At 34.1% G+C, this 22,577-nt stretch overlaps 2 protein-coding genes and 2 long non-coding RNA genes across 6 annotated transcripts; 1 reads left to right on the forward strand and 3 right to left on the reverse strand.

Annotated features, from left to right (window-relative positions):
- Positions 1-3,586: 3,586 nt before the first annotated feature.
- On the reverse strand, positions 3,587-9,670 carry LOC107893612 (uncharacterized). The gene is made up of 4 exons (XR_001682887.2): positions 9,223-9,670; positions 8,174-8,593; positions 7,988-8,105; positions 3,587-4,400 (listed from the first exon to the last, which is right to left on the reverse strand). It is a non-coding gene; the product is annotated as an uncharacterized lncRNA (long non-coding RNA).
- Positions 9,671-10,297: 627 nt separating this feature from the next.
- Positions 10,298-14,620, forward strand: LOC107893614 (histone-lysine N-methyltransferase, H3 lysine-79 specific). Of its 3 annotated transcripts, none has more exons than XM_016818649.2 (5): positions 10,298-10,388; positions 10,807-12,177; positions 12,278-13,244; positions 13,483-13,641; positions 13,992-14,620. In XM_016818649.2, exons 2-3 carry the CDS (start codon positions 10,807-10,809, stop codon positions 13,055-13,057), a joined length of 2,151 nt encoding a protein of 716 aa, XP_016674138.2. In that variant the 5' UTR covers positions 10,298-10,388; the 3' UTR covers positions 13,058-13,244; positions 13,483-13,641; positions 13,992-14,620. The 3 variants fall into 3 exon arrangements, with proteins under 3 accessions (XP_016674138.2, XP_040941970.1, XP_040941971.1); XM_041086036.1 differs by having other exon boundaries at positions 14,254-14,620; XM_041086037.1 differs by having other exon boundaries at positions 14,261-14,620.
- Positions 14,621-14,661: 41 nt separating this feature from the next.
- LOC107893613 (protein DEHYDRATION-INDUCED 19 homolog 3) lies at positions 14,662-17,449 on the reverse strand. The gene is made up of 5 exons (XM_016818646.2): positions 17,116-17,449; positions 16,805-16,947; positions 15,996-16,073; positions 15,386-15,639; positions 14,662-14,933 (listed from the first exon to the last, which is right to left on the reverse strand). The coding sequence occupies exons 1-5, from the start codon at positions 17,189-17,191 to the stop codon at positions 14,825-14,827; spliced, it is 660 nt and encodes a 219-aa protein (XP_016674135.1). The 5' UTR covers positions 17,192-17,449; the 3' UTR covers positions 14,662-14,824.
- Positions 17,450-19,042: 1,593 nt separating this feature from the next.
- Positions 19,043-22,286, reverse strand: LOC121212711 (uncharacterized). The gene is made up of 3 exons (XR_005908020.1): positions 22,210-22,286; positions 21,654-21,738; positions 19,043-20,627 (listed from the first exon to the last, which is right to left on the reverse strand). It is a non-coding gene; the product is annotated as an uncharacterized lncRNA (long non-coding RNA).
- Positions 22,287-22,577: the final 291 nt, after the last annotated feature.

Below are 22,577 nucleotides of genomic sequence, written 5' to 3' on the forward strand. Positions count from 1 at the left end.
TGAGAATAATAGCTGGAAATAAGGATTAAATTGCAAGAATTTTATTTTCCTGACCCTAAGGATGAAATCGTCATTAATTAAAAGTTTAGGGGCAAAATGGTAATTTTGCCTAGAGCATTAATTAAATGCATTAGAATATGAAATGAATGAAAATGATGATCAAATTTATTTATAAAGATCCGGACGACTCAAATATGAGACTTGATCGTGGAAAAGAAAAGATATCAGGTTAATGAAATTATAAACACAAACAAGCAATGAGGTAAGTTCGTGTAACTTGAATTATATTCTTAAATGCTTGAGATTGTATGTTATTTATGTGAATATGATTTGAATGTTCATTGTATGAAAATTTATGAAACATTGATAAACTTGACAAAAGGAGAAGAAATCCCGGTTGAATCTAGCCCGGACGGGTGATCCTATCCTGATATAGCCCTCCCGAAGAATATGTGTAAAACAGATTTAGCCCGGACGGGTAATCCGAATTAGAGTCTGAATTTAGCCTGGACTGGTAATTCAGATCCAAGCTCATTAGAGTAATTGTCGTTGCAGGGGATTTAGCCTGGACTGGTAATCCCGACAATACTCTATGAGTTTATATTACAAGGGATTTAGCCTGGACTGGTAATCCCACTGTAAGGATGAGGTTCGCGGGAGTGTGTTCTCTGATATGAAATGTGTAAGACCATGGTTGAAAGATACCATGGCAACCTGATATGAGATGTGTAAGACCATGGTTGAAAGATACCATGGCAACGTGACATGAAAAGAATAGGACCATGGTTGAAAGATACCATGGCAACCTGATATGAAATGTGTAAGACCATGGTTGAAAGATACCATGGCAACCTGTGTGTAAGACCATGGTTGAAAGATACCATGGCAACCTGATATGAGATGTGTAAGACCATGGTTGAAAGATACCATGACAACGTGACATGAAAAGAATAAGACCATGGTTGAAAGATACCATGGCAACATGACAGAAAATGAGTAAGACCATAGTTGAAAGACACTATGGCATCACGTCAAAGATAAATAAGACCGTGGATTGGAGACGCTATAACATCTGTTGAACAATTGATATTCAGGTAAAATGTATCAGATGACGAATGGTTATATGTAATGGTTGTGTGAAATGTTTACAAGAACTGGTCATATGGAAATATATGTACAAAAGCGTTGTATGAAATAATTATGAAAATGGATAAACGAAATAAGTATAAGTACATGGAATATAATTTATGTTAAGTTTGATATAAGCTATTACCAGAATAAATATACATAAAATATATGGAAATGATGAAGCATAAAATATTGATATAATGAAATGAATGATATATGCTTGTGAAGAAACGGTAAAAGCATGATATGTTTCATGACATGTACATATATGATTATCTTTGATATGTTGATACAAGGAAATTATGTAATTGAGACTATTATTAAACTCAAGTGCGACATGTCGAGGAAATAGATATATCAATGTTGAATTTATATGAGATATGTGCAAGTATACTAACAATGTTGTTGTTTGATGCTTATACAAGTGTCAAACTGTTGATTGAATGGTAATATATTTATTTTATATGATGCATTGAATCGGTAAGTATTTTAATTTTTTTAAGTGATCTGCAAATGGTAGTAATGCTCCGAAACCCTCTTCTGGCAGCGGATACGGGTTAGGGGTGTTACATTAATAAACTCAATTACCAACCAAAATATCAATTAAAAATGACATTAATCAGGCCAAAAACGTATCAAAACCAACTTAACACGTGCTTAACCAATGTAACCTCATTGGTACCGCAAGTATATACAATTTCACAACAAAGTAAACATCAATTCATTCAAGCAATACCTAATCAATATACCTAACAAAGTTACTACAATCACAACATTTCAAATACATATATACCACACATACTAGCATAACAACTATACTTCATTCACATGCAATGTGCTAGTTAGTTATTTGTGCAAAATATCATTCATAATATTTACATGAACCAAACATTGACCAAAACTGCACAAGAGCCTATACATGCCATATAATCAGAATTAAACATTCAAAAACTACCGAGATAAGTTGGATAGTCTGACTTGAATGCCGATCCGGTCGTCCAACCTTCTGAAAATCTACAATGATATTAAACAACACAAGTAAGCTTAATGAAGCTTAGTAAATTAGATAAATTAAATGATAAATCTTACCGAACTAACTATAATAATTCAAACAATAATAACCATCCAAAAGAACTACCTGTCATTCAAAAATTTAATCGATAAATTCATCCATATTCAAATTATTATGAAATAAACAACATATCTTTCAATTTGATTAAACGGATTACCTTACTGAGATTTTTCATTTGAAGAGCGACTTAAGGGTAAGAGTACATCGTCAACAGAAGCTCATAAGAGCTGGTCCTCCCGAACACGCCAATGAGAGCTTAACAGAAGCTTGTGAAAGCTGAACGGAAGCTCATAAGAGCTGATCTACCCAAACCACGCCAAACAGAAAGTAAAATGTAAGAGTTCGTAATAAATGCTGAACCCCGGTTTACTTGGGTAATATGCCAATATCTCCCTCTAATACCATCTCCACTCCAAAACTCCGTTATACACCAAACACAAATGTACTCAAATCCCGCATTCAATCCAAACTGAGTATTAGGCTCCGTTTGTTTGCCAGTAAAATATTTTTTGAAAAATAATTTCTAGAAAATAATTTACTTTTCTGGTATTTGGATGAATCTGTGTAAAATATTTTCTGTTGTTTGACAGATTTCCTGAAAATATTTCATAAAAGTTGTTTTAAATAAAACAAATATATTTTTAAGAATTTATTATCTTTTCATTGTTTAATTGAGTTTATTTTATATATATATATTAATAAATTTATATTTTTCTTGCTTGTATTGCATGATGCAACATGCTAATATGGTAGAAGCCTAGCAAGCTTTTTCCTTTTAAGCATGCAAAAAAGCCTATACTGCAATCAACAAGCATTCACTCAAAAATGGTTAATCCCACATCTAGAAATACCACCCATCGTTTCAATGATTCTAGTTCTCTTAGCCACATCTCAAGAGTTAATCCTTCTTTCATTCCAACAAAGGGCACCAAGCTTGCTCAGACCTCAGAGAACACTAATAAGTCCTTAACAATATACACCATATGTGCCAACATCATAAGGATGCAGTGGTTGTTGGTATCACAAAAACTAGGATTCAAACCCTGTAATTGTCATCCCCTTCCCCATTTGTAATATATGAACCGTATCTTAACTCATATATAGGAACACAACCCCATCCATCATCTGCCATCTCAGTGTAATAAATAGTAATGTTCACTTGTAGAAGATACATTTCCTCTGATAGAGAAGCATCATCTGTTCCTATTATGCTCATACTAAAATAATAAGACCAAGAGACCTCAACAACTTCAAGGCACAGAGGCCAATTCTACAACATACAAATAAGTTCTAAGATTATTCAAGAGGATCCCAGTGCAGCTTGCAATTGAAATAAATATAACTTTGCAAAAATAAACACAAATTGTAGAAATTAATCCAAGTCAATAAGATGCAAATGATTATGATTATTATTGAAAAAGATAGAAACACTAACTGCATAATTTACACTGGACTTCAACTGGAAAAACCAGTTAAGGTTTCAGTTACAATGCAATAAAAAAGAGAAAAGTCACAGCTAAATCAACAATATCTTCTCTCTCTTTTTTTTTGACAATGTATACAAAGAAAATTCAGGCAAAAACTCTAAGTAGTCATCCATCAACATTTTTTCCAATAATTTTCTTCTAATTAGTATTCTATCCATTCTGGACACCTAGGCCATACAATACACCTGCATATTTCTTTGTGGAGCCGTTGAAAAAGCTATCTCTCAACTTCCTAAAGGTGCACGAGGTGAGCAAACTATCGGAACCAGCTTGATGGCACACATCGACTCTTTCCACTTCCAACAACTTGGTAAGCTTGTTCAAACCACCATGAAGGTTGTTGCAAAACTTCATCTTGTGCTTGATATCGTATACCATGGGGAAATATATCTTGATCAAATCGAAAAACCCAGCTTGACTATCAGGCAAACTCCTACAAGTCAAAAGCTTAAACAAGTACCTGAAGTCGTATCCACTATGATTCATAGAAGTAAGATTATGGTTTGTCTTTTCCATGAAAGTCTATGATCCGTCAGAAGTGATTTTAGCTTTTGTTCATATGCACTCTTTTGGTTGTTTTTTGGCTTCCACAAGAGAAACCAATCGTGGTTATCCATCAAAAGAGATATTTAATAATCTTAACCATTAATGTGGGGCAGTACTCTTGCAGTTGTCCTATGTATGTGTTCTGTAAGATCTGGAACAAAATCCACCTGGCGATAGAAAGTAACTTAATATCATAATACATAAAATTCAACATATACATATAATTAGATGCAGTTGGTAAGATAAGTAAACTAACTTGGAAAACCAATAATGAATTTCACTAATGTATTAAAAAAAAGGAAACTTATTTGATACAATCATCATAGGTATCTAGCTGAAGATGGTAGAGCCTATATTTTCATAATTTACAGATTTCCACAACTAATTATTCAAAGAAACTGGCTTGGTTGATTGGACTTACTATTCACATATTTTTATCATACATTGCACTGAAGAATGATTTCACTGAATTCGATATGTATGAAGTACAAAACAAATGCTTGAATATATTATGATGTGTTCAATATGTTCAAAAAAGTTGAATCAAACTAATATAAGCCAGTAAAATGGGAATTTAAATTTCTTTTATCAAGCTTTGCATTCTTTAGCTCTTTCAGTGGCATTTACTTTTGCATTCTACTTGGATCAGTTATCTGGGTAAGCTTGTACCTGTTTGTATGATAATTCTTCTATTAGGTCTTTACCCTTTAATTATTTCCATTTCACTGTTGGTTGATTGACTATGACCAGCATTTTGACTTTTTGGATAGAACACAACGTATGAATAAAGAGAAATAATTAAACTTTGCACTTTTTGATAACTTATATTCCTCTAAGTCACCAATACTCTATTGTTGACCTCACAAAGTCACTTAGAAGATTTAGTAAAGTGACCCCATTCTTGTCTAGACGTACAAAGTACTTGCTTGTCTATAGAAGGTATAACTAAAATCTTGATCGCTTACAGCATTGACCATTTATTTAATAAAACTCATCTTTTTTGAAATACCTCATTACACAAATCAGCACAGTCTTGTGAAGAAGAGAGAATTAACCTTTTCTTATTGCTAGTATTTTCCAGTTCCAGTTAATGTGGCTTCACAGTGGCCCTATATTATCAATTAATAACTATTCTGGTCTTATTCAGACAAACACCAAAATGTACATCAACATCAATCACTTAAGTTTTGCATTTCCTTAACCCACATGATTGAAAATGAGAAACATACCACGTGTTCAAAGAAATCTTCAACTATAGCTGTATTACTCTTAAGCAGCAAGAGAATCTGCTAACTATGAGCAGTTTCGCCCATCCAATCCAGGTAAGAACAGGAATTTCAGGAAGATGCATATCAATATCATCCTATCAATTATTAGATCAGAAAAGATAACACCGTTTTCCCATATCAATTTTTTTCGTTCTTAACTTCAAGAGAGGAAGATGAACACTAGTGCAGATTTTGACAACGAAAGGCGAAAAAGAGGAAAATCAAAGATGAATGCCGGCATCTAGTGTTAAGAATCGTTGTTGGCTGACGGCAAGCAGAAGATCAAGGTGTCAAGGATAGGGGAAGAGGAAAGGGAAGGGAAAGGGAAGATAGATGTTGGCTTCTTTTCCTGAAAAGGTCTTACCAAAATAAAAAGGGTAAGACATTTTCCTAAATTAAGGGCTTCTTTTCCCGTGTTTTGTAATACATTTTACCTTAGGAAATTATTTTCAGCCAAACAAACATTGGAAAAGGCTGAAAAGCTTTTCCGAAAAAAGTTTTACTAGCAAACAAACGGAGCCTTAAATTCAGATAATATAATTCCCAAAAATAATTCAATTCAAACAATATAACATATATATAATACCAATCATTAACTTATACAAATGTTAAATTTTAACCGTACGAAGTTACCTGGACTGAATTGTAGTCATTCAGAGGTTTAGGGATTATTCCGCTATTTTTCCTTTTTCACGAGTATCTACGAGATTTTAATCTAAAATATAAAATTATTCATTTATTAGTATATATTTCAATTCCAAACTATTTTACACTTGATACCTTTTTATTTTTCAAAATTACACAATTGCATTAAACTTTTACTATTTTTACAATTTAGTTCTTTAACTCGAATTTCATCAAATTAACCAATTTTCTCAAGTGAATATTTTATCCAAATATACTAGGCCCTTAAACAGCACCTAATAAACATCAAATTCACTATCAAATCCTAATATTTTAACATTTTCACAATTTAATCCTAAATCAAAATTTAACAAAAATAACTTTACAAAATCATCACACAACACAATCAAAGCTCCAAATACATGATATTCATAAAAAAAAACATCCAATATTCAACAATGAGAACTTCTAAAATTTTTAATAGAATAAAATATGAAAGTACGGGCTAGCTGGACCTAGTTGCAATGATCTCAAAAATATAAAAATTACAAGAAACCAAATCAAATAGACTCACATGAAAGATTATAAAGTGGCCGAACCTCCAAGTTAAGCTCCCATGGTGTTTCGGCAATGAAAATTAGAAAGATGAAGAGAGAATGTCTTTTTCTTCTTTTAATTTTGTTTTAATTTCAACAAATTTACAATTATGACACTATCATTAAATTTTCTTTCATTTTTAACTCTAATTGTCGTCTCACTCATTATTTATGGCTTAATTATCACTTAAGCCCTTCCTCATTTATTAATTAAACCATCAAATTACCTAAATGTATTAATTAACAAGTTTTGCACCTTTTTAAATTTGGTCATTTTCTCTTAATTAACTATCTAAACGTTAATATTTCTAAATCAATTTTTAATACAACTATAATGAATCTATAAATATTCTAAAAATAATATTTACGAGTCGATACGATAGAAATTTCTGGTCTCGAAACCACTGTTCCGTCACCACTAAAAATCGGGTTGTTACATGGGCTATTATAGCAAATTTAGGCCTACTCGGGATTTTAGACAAGGTGACCCATTAAGCCATTATTTGTTCATTATCTGTGCCGAGGGTTTCTCCACTTTGATTAATAAGACAAAGTGTAAGGGACTAATTAGTAGAATGAGAATGGGGAGTGGAGTGGTAACGCATTTGTTTTTTGCCGATGACAGTATTTTGTTTGGTGAGGCTACAGAGAAGGGGGCGAATGCAATGAAATCAGTAGTCACCGAATATGAACAAGTTTCAAGATAGTTGGTGAATTTTGATAAATCGCTCATTTAGTTTAGTAGTAATGTGGGGGGTAAGGGAAGAGTATTTGAGGTGAGAACGTCAACAATCCTAAAAAATATCTTAGATTGCCAACTATTTGGGTCATAGAAAGAAACATGCTTTTGTTGGCATTAAAGAGAGATTAACAAAGAAACTGGAATGTTGGAGCATGAGGCATTTGTCAGTTGGAGGGAAGGAAGTTTTTATAAAATTTGTTTTACAAGCTATTCCAATTTATGCGATGTAACGTTTTATGTTACCGGCTTTTTTTTTTTTTTTTTGAGTTAGAGAATATTTTAAGCCGATTTTGGTGGCGTAATGCATCTACAAACAAGGGCATACATTAGTGTAGTTGGACTGCTATGTGTACATCTAAATCGCAAGGGGGTTTGGGGTTTAAGGACTTATCCAAGTTTAACATGGCCTTGTTAGCTAAACAAGGGTGGAATTATTAATGAATCCCAACAGTATGCTTGCATGTGTTATGAGAGCTAAATATTACCCAAGTGGTGATTTTCTGAGTGTAAGGCTGAGTTCTTACCTTTCGTACACTTGGCAGAGTATCTGGAATGCCCGAGTATTGTTGGAACGTAGTACGGGCTGGAAAGTAAGGAATGACACCTCAATAAATATCTGGAATGACGCATGGTTGCTAGGTCCTACGCAATCAGAATATTAACATTAGCTATTCAATAGTTACTGATTTAAGAGACTTAGAAATGTTTACCTGGAAAAAAAAAAGAAGTCATCAAAGTCTTGTTTGATGATGAGCAACTGAAGAGGATTTTGTCGATTCCTTTGATTAATAGCAACCAACTGGATGAATTGGTATAGTGGGGTGACAATACTTGAGTTTATACAGTAAAAAATTGGCTATAAGTGGCTCATTACAGAGGGTTTAGATTCGATAGAGGGGAATATTACAACGCAATCTACAATATTAAAAACCTTCCATACAAAAATGTGGAATTTAAAACTTCCAAGTAAAATCCGTATTGGTATGTGGAAAATAACTAATGAATTTATGCCTACGCTACATAATTTGAGAAAGAAACGACTAGTGGTGGATGATCTCTGTCCGATGTGCAAAGTTGAGAAGGAATCAGTGGCGCATCTAGTTTGGGATTGTGCATTCACGAGGATGGTCCTGCAAGAGTTGGGAGTGGTATTCTCAATCACAAACAGGGGACAGAGATGGAAGTTCTAGTTAGCTGAAGAATTTATAAATAAAACTATCTCCATATCTATAATCTTAGCTATTTCTTACTAGGCATTATGGTTTAATCAAAATAGGGCATATCATGAGGGGTTAAAGGATACGGTGCAAGAGGTGGTATCATTTATTGATGCCTACAGGTGAGAAATTGATATGCTTGAAGGGTTATTGGTTTCTAAGCCAATACCTAAAAATGTTAAATGGGAACCACCTGATGGGGATGTGGTTAAAATAAATTTTGATGCTTCTTTCCAACAACAAACAAGCAACTCATGTTCAAGAATTATAGCAAGGAATATAGAAGGCATAGTAACGGCGGTGTGTGATTACTCGTGCGAAAATGTATAGTCCTCAGCAATGGCAGAAGCACAAGCATGCTTGCATGTGGTAACACTTGGGGGAAGAGTTGGGATTCAAGGAGGTTTGTGTGGAAGGTGATTCCTTAACCGTACTCAAAAGGTTAGAAGTTGTAGAAGAGGATAGATTGAGCATCAGTAATGTGTTAAAGGAAGTCAGATGCAAAATCCCTAATTTCATAATGATAAGTTTCTGATTTGTACCTCAGTTGGCCAATGTTCCAGCACATGCTTTGGCAAAGGAAGGTTAGAGTTATGCCCAACCTATATACTGGATGGAAGAGGCCTCGGAAGTTGTGGAAGAGCTTGTCAATCGGGATTTGGATGATGTTGAAAATGAATGATTTGGGAGTTGAAGACTGTGACCGGAGGTGATGTGGGTTCTTTAAAATCTGATTAGCTTAGTGATTAACATAGGGGTTTGTTTTAATTGTGTTGATGCCATTTTTGTCAAGAGTTGGGAATGATTACCTCTTTGGTCTGATGTAAGGAAGGCATAGATGATTTTTGGGAAGACGAACAGGAGCTTTAGGCCCTTTCGTTCTTTCTTTTTTCATCTTTCATTAGGTTTATGATTTGTTTGTTTGATTTTTTTTATTGTTTTGTCGTTTCATTTATGTTTTTTGAGTTATTTTTTCCTTGTTTATCGAGACACCGTTTAGTTGCCCAATATGTTGAGGACAATTGTAAAAGCTAGGGGCTTGAATCTGATAGTGTTCCCATTATTAGTAATGCATCAATTACTTTATTTTAAAAACTAATATTAATTATTTGTAAAGTTTAATTTGAATATATAATTTATATTTTAATATTATTAAAAATATAACCATTACAAATTTAAATATATAATATTACATCATTGAATTATAAATAAGAATTAAAATTTTCTTTTTTCCAAAAGTTAAAAAAGAAAGAAGAAGATGAGGAAAGAAAGAGGGGGAAGAAGGTGGATATTTTTCTAAAATTTTATAAAGGAAGAAAATTTTAATTAATTAAAAGTAAAAAATACGTGTCAAGAAATAATTGGTTATAAAATTTAAAACGGCGTAAATGGTTGGAAGTTGTGGGATCATAGTTTAATTAGTTTTAACAAAAAAAAAAGTTTAAATATCTGAGTGGGAAATTTAATTACAATCAAGGGTAGTTTGGTAATTAAGTCCTATAATTATTTTTATCAACGTTCGTATTTATATTAAAATTAAAATATATTTTATGTAAAAGCAAATAGTAGTGTTTATATTTATATATATATATATATATAAACAACAAAGAAAACGCTACAGCCTGAAAAGATTTTCAGACATTGCAAAAAAATCAAAAATCATTTTCTTTTTTCCTTTTGTTTTTCAGTTCTGTCTTCCTCCTTCCAGGTAATAATTTTCTCTCTCTTGTTTATTTTCTACGGATATTTGAACGCTTTATTTAGATATTTATCTTTAAAAGGTGTCCTGATTTGAATTGTAAAAGCAAAAAAGAACCATAAGCAAAGCAACGGTTAATTTCTTCTGGGTTCTGATTTTTGTGAAATCTGATAAATTTTTTCAATGAAAACTTTAGTATGTTTGTTTTTGTGATTTGGGTTTTCTTTGTTTTCTTAAGTTTTGTATCGTTATAAAGATAGGTAGAAATGATTTTTTTTTCGATTAAAATGTTTGTATTTAGTTTGCGTACGCAATTTGGGTAAGCCTATGGAAGCTTAGGATTCATTTTGATCTCATAATGGTTCTTTGTAAACCAGAGAAGATTTATACTTAATTTGGTTCTTTTTGGTTTTGGGTGCAATAATAGATGGGAAGGGAAGGGAAGGTTGGCCATTCAAGCAATTTTAAGAAAAGGGTTAGATCGAAACATGAGGGTTCAGATGATTCCGATGAAGATTATGTAGCTTCGGAGGGAAATGAAGGATCTGATGATGATGCTGAATATTATTGTTCTTCCTTAGATGAATGTGCATCGGAAGAGGGTTTTCAGGGTTACAATGAGGAGGAAGAGGAAGAGGTGAGAGAGGTTGTTAGATTGAAAAGAGAACGGATATCTTCGGTAAGGGAGAGGAAGATTCTGGATAAAAAATCTGTAAAGCGGGAAAGCATGTCTGTTGAAGAAGATGAAGACAAGGATTTTCAGGAGGAAGAAGAAGAAGAGGAAGAGGTGAGAGAGGTTGTTAGGTTGAAAAGAGAACGGATATCTTCAGAAAGGGAGAGGAAGATTGCGGATAAAAAATCTGTCAAGCAGGAAAGCTTGTCTGTTGAAGAAGATGAAGACAAGGATTATGAGGAGGAGGAAGAAGAAGAAAAGGAAGATGATGATGAGGAGTTCACTCCAGATGTAGAAGATTGTTTGGATGAGGAATTTACTCCAGATGAAGAGGATTGTTTGGATGAAGAATTCACTCCGGATGAAGAGGATTGTTTAGATGAGGAAGAGGAATTGACTATGACAAAGAAGAAAAACAAAACAAAAGTTAGTAAGCAAGTTTTGCGGAAAAAGTACCCTTCTAAACAGAGGACAAAGAGGAAGAGGTCTGCAGTTTCTAAGAAGCCTTCGAGAAAACAAGGAAGGAAGAAACGGCGGTTGAAGAGGAAAAGGAGGGCTGAAGAAGATGATGATAATGATGATTGTGGTTTTATAGACAACACTCCAGCTCTGAGACAAATGAGCAGAACTAATGCAGGACGGAGAAAAGAGGCATATGTTGTACCATCAGATTCGGATTTTGTGTCATCTGGATCATCTGATTACGAGTATACTGTCTCAGAGGAAGAGAGAGAGCAAATGAAAGAAGCCAACCAATTTTTTGGAAGTTTAAAAACTAGTTTGAGGAGTTCATCAGCGTCAAAGAGAATTCAGGAGCTTGAAGAGCTAGGCCAACCTAAGAAAACTCCAGGAAGAAAGGGTAAGGAGAAGATAGAGGAAACAAAGGCAGAACTAATAAAGCCAGTTTGTGGCATTTGTCTCTCTGAGGAAGACAAACGAAGATTGAGGGGCACACTGAACTGTTGCAGTCATTATTTTTGTTTTACCTGCATTATGGAGTGGTCAAAAGTGGAATCTCGTTGCCCATTGTGCAAACAAAGGTTTGAAACTATCAGTAAGCCTGCAAGATCAGCAGCTGGATTTGATTCGAGAGAGGTGTTGATCCAAGTACCTAAGCGTGATCAGGTACGTTTTATTACTTGTAAGGATTTTAAGTGTAATAGTTTTTCATTTAATTTAGTTTCTTATTTGTGGTTGGAAATGGGCATGTTTTTCTTGTATACAGGTCTACCAACCTTCTGAGGAAGAACTGAGAAGCTATCTTGATCCATATGAGAATGTCATTTGTTCTGAATGCCACCAAGGTGGGGATGATGAACTCATGTTACTATGTGATATTTGTGATTCGTCAGCACACACCTATTGTGTTGGTCTCGGTCGGGAAGTACCTGAAGATAATTGGTACTGTGATGGTTGCAGGCCTGTTGCTACTGGGTCCTCTAGTTCCCAAGTTCAAGATTCTTTGCCTGATCATAGAATAATAAACAATTTGTACAATAGATTTTCACCCATGGTAAATTTTGGAGAAGGTTTAGACTCCATCGTAGGTCCTTCACCTCTTATGCCATCAATTCCCAATTTTGTGGGTTACTCATCTCCTAGATTTCCTGCTGTAGATATTCCCATTGTTTCTCCGGCATCTGGAGCAGGGGCTCCTACACTGACTGGAAGGCGATGGTTGCATCGCCAGATTCAAAATCTTCGTTCAATCAATAGGATGAATTTTATGGCTGGTAGGACTGATGGGATATTAAGCGCCAATATGGGCACTGATTTTGTGAACTCTCACACTGATCAGAGTACGGAAACAACAGTTCAACAAGCTAGGACTCAAGATACGGGAACTCAACATCAAACAGTGTTTGAGGAGAGATTACAGGATGATCCCTCTTCTTCAGTGCCAAGTAGGGACTCATCTTCTTCAAGGTTGGAAAATTTGAGAAGGCAAGCAGTTCAGGATTCAACCACCCCAACAACCAATACATCAATCAACTTGACGTTATGACCTGAACTTACTGGTATCAGTTCAAACGAGCAACTCCGTCAGTGCATCAATGGATCAAACATTGGACCTGATGGTTTTGCTTCACCTTTTTCTGTTAGAGATGAAAATAACTTTTCAATGGCCAAGGAACAGTTGCAAGGAATGGTCAGAAGCCATTTGAAAGCCTTGTCCACTAATATTGATTTAGGTAAGTTAAGCCCATCTGTAATCAATTCATGTCAGGGATATTTCCGGACCTATGGTCTGCAGTTTTTATTTGTCTAAAGAGCACGATTTTCATGCATAAATCATTAGTGTGTGCATCTGTTTCTCAGTTCGGTTTTTTAATCACATTAGTGTTTTGGAGTGATTTGTAGTTTGTGATTAATTGAGCCATGTCTTCTGTCTGGAAAATTTTCAAATGCTTTTTATGCTTATATATGCAGACAATGGTACTTTTAAGGACATAGCAACAAGTGCCATGCACACGTTATTGGCTGCGTGTGGGCTTGAGCATATGAGGAGCGAGGTTCATGTTGTGCCTCCACCATCAAATTGTACTCACATTGAAAGAGTGGCAACCGAGCAGGCAAGCTTAATGAAAGGTTGTTGCTTAACTTGTTTTGATTTTTTTGTAAAAGATGTAGTGAAGAGGATCATGGATACAAGATCCCCGCAGTGGTTAAGCTTAGGTCTTTAAATCTTTGATGTAGTAAATGTACTTTTTTTTTCTTGGTTAGCAGTCTAACCAATTTTTAAGTTGATTTATACTTACCATTCACTGACATTGAATGCCAAAAGTGCTCTATTCTCATTTGATCACCTAATAGATTGTTTAGACTGAACAAAGTCAATTTTCTGCTTCTCAGTGCTGATTGTTTTTACTGCTTGAGTTCTTTGTTCTTCTCATCTTTCCTTTCTTTCCCTTTGGTTGACGATTCGATTTTGTGTTTAGTTGCACTCAAAGTATGAGAATGATGCTACAGTTTCAATATTCGACGGAGAGAGCCAGTTACGCATAAGAACTAAGGTCCAAAGGCATGGGAAACTATGAAAAAAGATCATCTTTTTTATGTAGCTCAACTTTTGTTTCATTGGTTTTGTTAGGAAATTCCTTTCCCACTGGAAAGGACAAACAAGACAGTTGTTTCAGTTTATAGAGTTGTAATAATTAATAATAGATCTTTTGCCCTGCATTAACTAATCTGATATCCTAGGTTGCAGGTCAGAGCCGTTTTCTTGTCTTGATTTTCTGTTGTCTTTGCTGGAAAGCTACGTTAATCCAACTCAGGTGTGAGTTAAAATCATACCAGTATGTGAACATTTTCATGTATTTGGAGGTTTGGTTTTATACCCATGTCCGGATATGCCTTGGATGGTGAACAGTCCCAGTAACATAGGTCAAGTGTGCAGCTGATCTCAATAGGAACTATTCTAGGAGGCTAATTACTTCTCACATCATGTGGGGATAGACTTTTCAGGGTTGTAAGTTTAATAAAATATGATTTTAGACGCCTTCCTATGTTGTGCTGTGTAAGGAATTGAAAACAACATTCTTGGATTTAAATTATTCTTCTTTGATGATATTTATCTATCATGACCTGAAATTAAAAAAGATAAAGAGAAACTCAGCATCCAACAGAAGTTACATTAATTCATTCCTACACCTTATTCAACATTTTGCTTCCATCCATATTCACTAAAAAACAACATAACAAACCATAGGACGCAGGTCCCAAGGGTTTTGGGTCCGCAATTGGAGCAAACAATATGAAGGCAGAGTGCTTTTCATAAAATATCATCAAGAATTGTGGACAACAGCAGCCCTTGAATAAACTCACATCTTTCTGTCTTCTCTTCCTGATCCTCGACTGAAAGAAGAGTCGATTGAACATTTCTGTCGTCAAAACCAGACATCAGAAAAGCGGGTTAAAAGCCTTCAGATCACGGCATATTCTTCAAAGATACCGTAGCAAAAACATAGCAATAAAAAGAAAAGCTTGGACAAGCATGAAATTCCTCTTTTCTCAAACAAAATAAAAACCAAGACATCCTATAAACTGTCTCATCCTCTATTCTCAAAGAACAGCATTAAGTCTCTACTTCACAATCCCCCGAATATATGACATGGCTTGAAAGATAGCATCTTTTTGAGAAACAAGAAAGACGAACAAAACCACTTCTCCATGCCCATTTCACCTAATGCTGAACCTATCCCGTACGAAACAAGGTTACGACAAGATCTATGTTATCTAGGATTGTAAATATAAGCCAATAAAATACCATGTGAATTCGAAACACCAGCCCCCTGCAAGCAGAGGACAAAAGGAACAATCAAACATGACCTACCTTTCCAACTTATTAATGTCTGAACTTTTCTCAGTTGCACTTGTTTCGCTAGAAAAGTGAGGCTGGACACTAACAAAATCATCAACCATGGGCAAAATAAATGAAGACAACAACGGATCAGGTGCTGAATTGGATGAAGACAATATACAAGAACCCCCAAAGAGAGACTGTAGGTTTCCTTCTCGCAGCTCTTTTCTCAAACGAGATAGCATTGAATGAGATCCACCTTTATGCGATTTCCTTTTGTGCTGCATGTAACCACTTGTTAAGGAAATGAAAGTACAAAATAAGCCCTTAGAATGACTTAAGGAAGCCCTGCAAACAAAGCTAACAATTCTAAAAGTACACCACCAGTCAAGAGGGAGAGAGGGGCATCTGAGCCATCTAGCATACTGGTTTAAATGCTTTAAAATGGCCCAGAAGTTTTTGAGGAAGAACAAAGATGATAAAGTTTGCTGGTAAGAAACATAACCAACGATCAAATTCTACAAATGTAGCAAACTCCAATGACAATTTTCAAGGCACATGGAACATGAAAAGAAACAACTTATTGATATAGTTTAAAGAGAAATTTGACTACTCATAAATAACAACTCATAGAAAAGGATATCTTGAATATATTTCCGTGGTGCAGGGTTATATGTGCAACCATATCGACTTCCACTTTCATTGCACAGACCGGGCATACCTGTAAAGAAAACAACGACAGAGTTTAGATTCAAGAGCGAACCTTTCCTTTGTAGAAGGCTCTCGAGCACCATGGAAAAGAAAATCCAGAAAGAGAAATTATAAAGCTCCTTTTCTCCAACCTTACTATAACATATCAACCTACAATTTGTCAAGTTACCAGCATCAATACCAAACTCGTAAGCAAAATTAACACTAGAGCTAACTTTTCATGTTAGTTGAACCAGAGCTCATATTCCAAATTAGATCTGGCAATTCGGAACATGACACAGAAAAATATAACTAAAACAAAAAATACACGTGAAAGTTGAAACAACATAGAAGATAACGCAAACTATCTAACACAAATTATTAATGTCACAATCTATATCACCTTAAAACAATATGAGTTGGAAAAACTAATCCGAATGAAACAAATACATGGATTGCTAGGTCTAGAACAAAAGTAGTTCATCCGAGAACATCAATATGCTAACTACACAAGACTTGTTTAAGTAAAACAGCAGCTAAAATATTAATCTTGAGGCTAAAGCTTAAAATTTGAAACTTGGGTCTATAACAAGCGAACCCCTTCTTAATTCCTTTTAGTGTTTGGATAAGAAATCAAAGCTTAACGCATTTATGCCACTTCGATCAATTACAAAGAGAAGATCATTGTAAAAGATTTTCAATATACCCATCTTGATTATAACACATAAAAAAATGAAAAAGAAACGAAAATCAAAGTAATACCCCATTTTTAGCCTCCATGGGATGCTCATCATCAATGTGACAGCACAAGCTGAGGATATCGAAATGTTCTGAACAAAAAGGAGATGGAAATTCCTCTCTTATATCATCTTCTCCATCTATTTCTTCAAACCCCATAAACATATCTGCATTTTGAACCCATTTCTAAGCGTCAATAAAAAATAAATAAAAAACTTGCTAAAAATATAGTCAAGTTGCTCCCTTTACTTCCATTTTCCACCACGCATAAAAAGCAGGAAAAAGAATTAACCCCAAAAAAAGTAGAAAAGGAAAGGATGGGATTCAAAGATTACCTGACCGTGATTGAAGAGTAAATTGGTATCTCTTAGAAACTGAAGAAAGGCGGGTACTCCATGAATCAGCGTCCATTTCTAAATCACCCTGGGAGCTGTTTGAGCTCTGACCTTGGATTTGTGAAGAAGAATAAATTAATAAATTTCCAAGAAATTAAAGTTGGGGAGGCCAGCTACTTGGGTCTTTCTTGTTGTTTTGGAGATGAATTTCGTCTAAAAATAAAAAGATCATCTACCAATTCTTCCAGTGGATTTTCCTAACAAATTTTTCATAAAAAGTTAAAACACAAATTATTCGACAAAATACAGTCAGTGCTATATATAACAAACATCATCTCTAATCTTAAAATATATACATAATATATCTTCTATCTTTCGAATAATAATAAATATACTCTATAACAATATTTTTTTATTAGTCAAAATTGTTGTAAAAACCACTTTTTATTGGTTTTTTATTTTTTAGAAAAAATATCAGACTAAAACAAAACTAGTCTAATTTTTGTGGATTACATCAAACATTGTGTGATAAACATCAGTTTCCAATAGATGTCGCATATAGATTAAAGGTTTATCAAGGATGATCAATTGGTTCAAGCTTCCAGAGATTTCCTTAGCCAAGTAGTTAGCGACTTTGCTGCCATCTCTCGATAAAAGTCTAAGCTTCTCTTACCAATCTTTAGCAATCCAAATGTGGAGCAATCTAACTTCTGCTATATTGTTTACACAAGCAAAACCAGAAGGTAAAATTTCCAGTTAGAGAGCATTGTTGGTTTCCACTTCCACTTGTCAAAATCCCTGCTCCCAAGCTAGTTTCTACCCTTCAAGCATCGCCTTAGCTTCTACCTGAAAGATATCAACCAAGCTTGTCACCATGCCAAAACCCACAAGCCATCCCCTATGGAGTCCTCTTATAACTCCTCCAATAGTCGCTCTCGATTAAGACACTGAATTCGAGCCACCCACATTAATCTTGGTCCAAGCAGTATCAGGGAAATGCTAGCACTTCCTCCAACTAGTAGAAATATCCCAAGTAGGCATCCCAGTTTTGAGGTTCAACAACCTCGTCCATGCTTCTGTTGAGGCAATAAGCTCGTGGCTATTACTACTAGCGTTCTTAAAAATACAATCATTCCGATTCTTCCAAATTAACCAGCAAACAATAGAGAAGAAGGTGCTCCATTCACCGCTTTGGATTGATAATTTCCCTATATTCTTAGTGTTCCATAAGATCCGCTCTACAAGAGGAAGGTTAAAGAAAACTCCCCAATTGAAGTTTGGAATAACAACTTCCAAACTACTTGGGCAAATCTACAATCCCTAACTACATGCAAAGTAGATTTAACAGTTAAACCACAATGATCGCAAAAAGGATAGTGAGACATACCTCACTTTGTGCCTTCCTCGTTAGTCAAGATCCTTGCGTGAGCCAGCTATAAAAGAAACATATGAACTTTTTGTGGTGCCAAAAGTTTCCAAGTGTACTTATTACTAATTAAACTTCTGTTTTCTCACGGAGCAAATGCCCTCTTATAAGTTTTCGACAAAGAGAAAGTACATGCTGACGTCCATCTCCACGCAAGATAATCCAATCTAGTTCCTTTAACAGGAGGATTGCAACCCAAAATACGTAACACTATGTCTTAAGGAAGAACAGAATGAAAAACTTTTATTAAATTAGTTCTATGTAATTATCTCTTTTATCTCAAATTTTAATAAAACTAACTTTATTCCTAAATTAAATACATAATAATGAATTTTAGTTAAAATATTAATTCATTAATCATATTTTAACTGAGCGAAAAAAATCATATTTTATTTATATAAAAATATTTTTTAATAAATAAATTTATATTTGTAAGTTTTAATAAATATATAATTTAAATCTCTATCACATATATAATAAAGAGTTTTAGTGTATTTTAGAAACATTTAGTTCAAACGGCGAGTTTTAGCATAGCTCCTCAGAAATACTTTTGGGATAAAAAGTATTTTTGAGATAAAAATATTGTTAAATAAGATGTTTCAAACGTGTTTTTGACAAAAAAATATTTTGCATCAAAAAAGCATTTTTTTTAGCCAAAAGCAAAAGCAAAAGCAAAAGCAAAAAATTTTAATTTTTGCTTTAAAGTGTTTAGAGAAGTAATGTTGAAGTAACCCTAAGTCAATTTATATGTTACCATGTGTCACCAACAATTTTTGACACATTAGCAAATGTTAAAATATGTCTGCAATTGACTTCACAATAATATAATTTCTTTTTGATAATTGGGGATGGGGATTGTGTAACACCCCTAACTCGTCGGAACAGGGTTACGAGACACTACCAAACAAATCACATCAATATTCGTACTTTAAACATTCATGGTCATAATTATGAAAACACAATCATATTTTCCCTTACGAGACTCTTCAAAGCCTCAAAACATGCTTAGAAGTGGTTCAGGACCAAACCAATAACATTCGCAAACTTTGTGAAACTTATAAAGTTTTCAAACATTCTAGGGTCACACGCCCGTGTGAGTTCGTCGTGTACCTCACATAGTCACCAGACACGCCCGTGTTGCAGACCGTGTGAAAACAAGGAATACATTCTGACTTGCATCACACGGCTGAGGACACGCCCGTGTGCTATGGTCGTGGGAAAACTGGAGAGGTTACTAACTTGGGTCATACGGCTGGCCACACGCTGATGTGCCAGCCCGTGTTTCACACACAGTCAACAGACACTCCCGTGTGTCTAGACTGTGTAAAATCAGTAGGGTATTCTGACTTAAAATCGAAGGGCTACCCCAAGAGACACACGGCCGTGTAGCATGACCGTGTGTTGCACACAGCTGAGACACACGCCCGTGCTCTTCTCGTGTAGACAAAAATAGACTATTTGCATAACCATTTTGCCACCCTATTTCACAAGTATACACAAGTATAATTTGCATCAATAATTCAACCCAATTGGTAGTCACTTCATAACAATTCATACACATATCATGCCATTTCATCTTTAACCATTTCACTACTCAATTCAATACCATTTGTACATTCAAACACATACTAACTAGCATGATTCATTCCCCATTACTTACCTATTCAATCATATACCAAGGAACATATCATACTCCTCAATACAACCTATTTCAATATGTGTTTTTACTACCATCAATCACACACAAAGCTTGACTCATAAATCATCTCTTAACCATTCATTTATTAAGTCCAAATTCATGTTTTTCATAAGTAAATACTCAACATATACCAAATAGCCAAATGATCATCTTGAATCATCACCAACCATACCAAATTATGCCATTACACAAGACAAATTACACATCAAACATAAGTCATTAATAAACCATATAAAATAGCCAAATACATCACCAAAACCTTTATAAAAAAGACTCAAACCTATACATGCCATATAACCAAGTCATAAGTGTATAAATACCGAAGTCAAAAATCGGATAGTGTGATGCGATCTCCGCCGACTTTCAACCTAGCAAACATCCGAAACACTATAAAACATAGAAAAATAACACAAAGTAAGCTATAAAGCTTAGTAAGTTCGTATGATAATAAACTCGTATTATTAAATAACTACATTTAAAACCATTATTCCAAACATGATATAATTCATATGATTGCACAATTCTATCTCGTATACATGCACATAGTTAATCAAGATTTTCATGAGTTTATTCATTCAAAACATATATGATTTTAATACTTCTTATTAATTCATTCACATCTTCATATGCACCAGCAATTACATATCTAAACTTTATTCAATTCAATTACCATCACCTTTTCTTTAGCCAAGTGAATTATGTGAAATATCATCAAATAACGGTATTTCGCACACTATGTGCCATATGTATATTTAGTTAAATCAACTATAACTCATATCTCACATATCATTCAATTCATACCTCGTTATAGCCAAATAAACACATTTTTGGCATGGAACATACTTATACATAAATCTTTCTCATTTCATATACATGATACACTAAAAACTTACCAAATTACCTTCATTTGATTCTTATATAAGTTCTGTACGAACCTGTATCACTTAATTCAACTGTACTTTCCTTCTTGTCTTGATTATGCTCGTTGAACCATTCGGAATTGTTAAGGATACTCGAAAATCACATAAAGCTCATACAATGACATATCCCAGATATGGTCCTACATGTTATCACATATCGATGCCATGGTCCCAGACAGGGTCTTACACGAAATCATATAACGATGCCAATGTCCCAGACATGGTATTTACACGTAATCACAATACAATGCCAATGTCCCAGACATGGTCTTACATATAATCACATCTCAGTAATCCTAATGTCATGACATTTTACTCCTAAGGTTCGTACGGGGATTTCGAATGTCGTAACTTCGTCGATTCTTGCTCGTATTTGCTCGTTCAACATTCGTAACAATTCAATGATAATGAAACATATATAATTCAATTCAATTCAATAATAAATAAGCATTTATAATATAATTTAAATACATTTATTAGCATATGAACTTACCTCGTTCGCTGTAACGACGAATTAAATTGACTAATTCGATACTTTATTTTCCCTCGTTCTAGATCTGAATCTCATTTTTCTCAATCTATATAATAGAAAATTTTACTTATTTAATCATTAATTCATTCAATTTAACACAATTTATACTTTTTGATAAAATTATACTTTTGCCCCTATTATTCCACATTTTTGCAATTTAGTCATTACACATAAAATCACAATTTCATAAAATTAAGCACAAACCCAAGCTAGCCGAATTTTACCCAATCATATAACAGCCCATATTTTCAATTTATTCATATTTTTAACCACATAATTTCATAATTTCACAAATTTGTCCATAATTTGCATTTTTACTCAAAATCACTTTGTAAAATATGTAAAACTAACATCTAACTTCCATATTTCATTATCAATCATCAAAAAACATGAATATTCATCAATGGCATCTCACAAAATCTATAACAGTTTCGAAAGCGAAGATACGGGCTAACTAAATTAAGCTGCAACGTGCTCAAAAACATAGAAATTATTAAAAACGGGACAAAAACCGTACCTTAATTGACAAAGGAAGCTTGGTCGAATGTTTAGCCCTAAAAATGGCTGATTTTTCTTTCTCAAATTCGGCTAAGATGATGAATGAATAGGAAAAATGTGTTTGTTTTATTTTAATTATAACTTAATAACTAAATTACAAAATTAACCTTAAGAACTTTAATATTTACACCACTTGCCATGCTATCATCTTTCACTATCTCATAAATGGCTATTTGCCACATAAGGACTTCTATATTTAAGTTCTATAGCTATTTGACACCTTTAGCTTATAGAACGCAACTTTTATGCTTTATACGATTTAGTTCTTTTTACCGAATTAAGCCTTTAAACAGTAAAATTTTTTTATGAAATTTTCATACAATAATT

The sequence above is a fragment of the Gossypium hirsutum genome, chromosome A13, assembly GCF_007990345.1.
Source record: "Gossypium hirsutum isolate 1008001.06 chromosome A13, Gossypium_hirsutum_v2.1, whole genome shotgun sequence".
Lineage (NCBI taxonomy): Eukaryota > Viridiplantae > Streptophyta > Magnoliopsida > Malvales > Malvaceae > Gossypium > Gossypium hirsutum.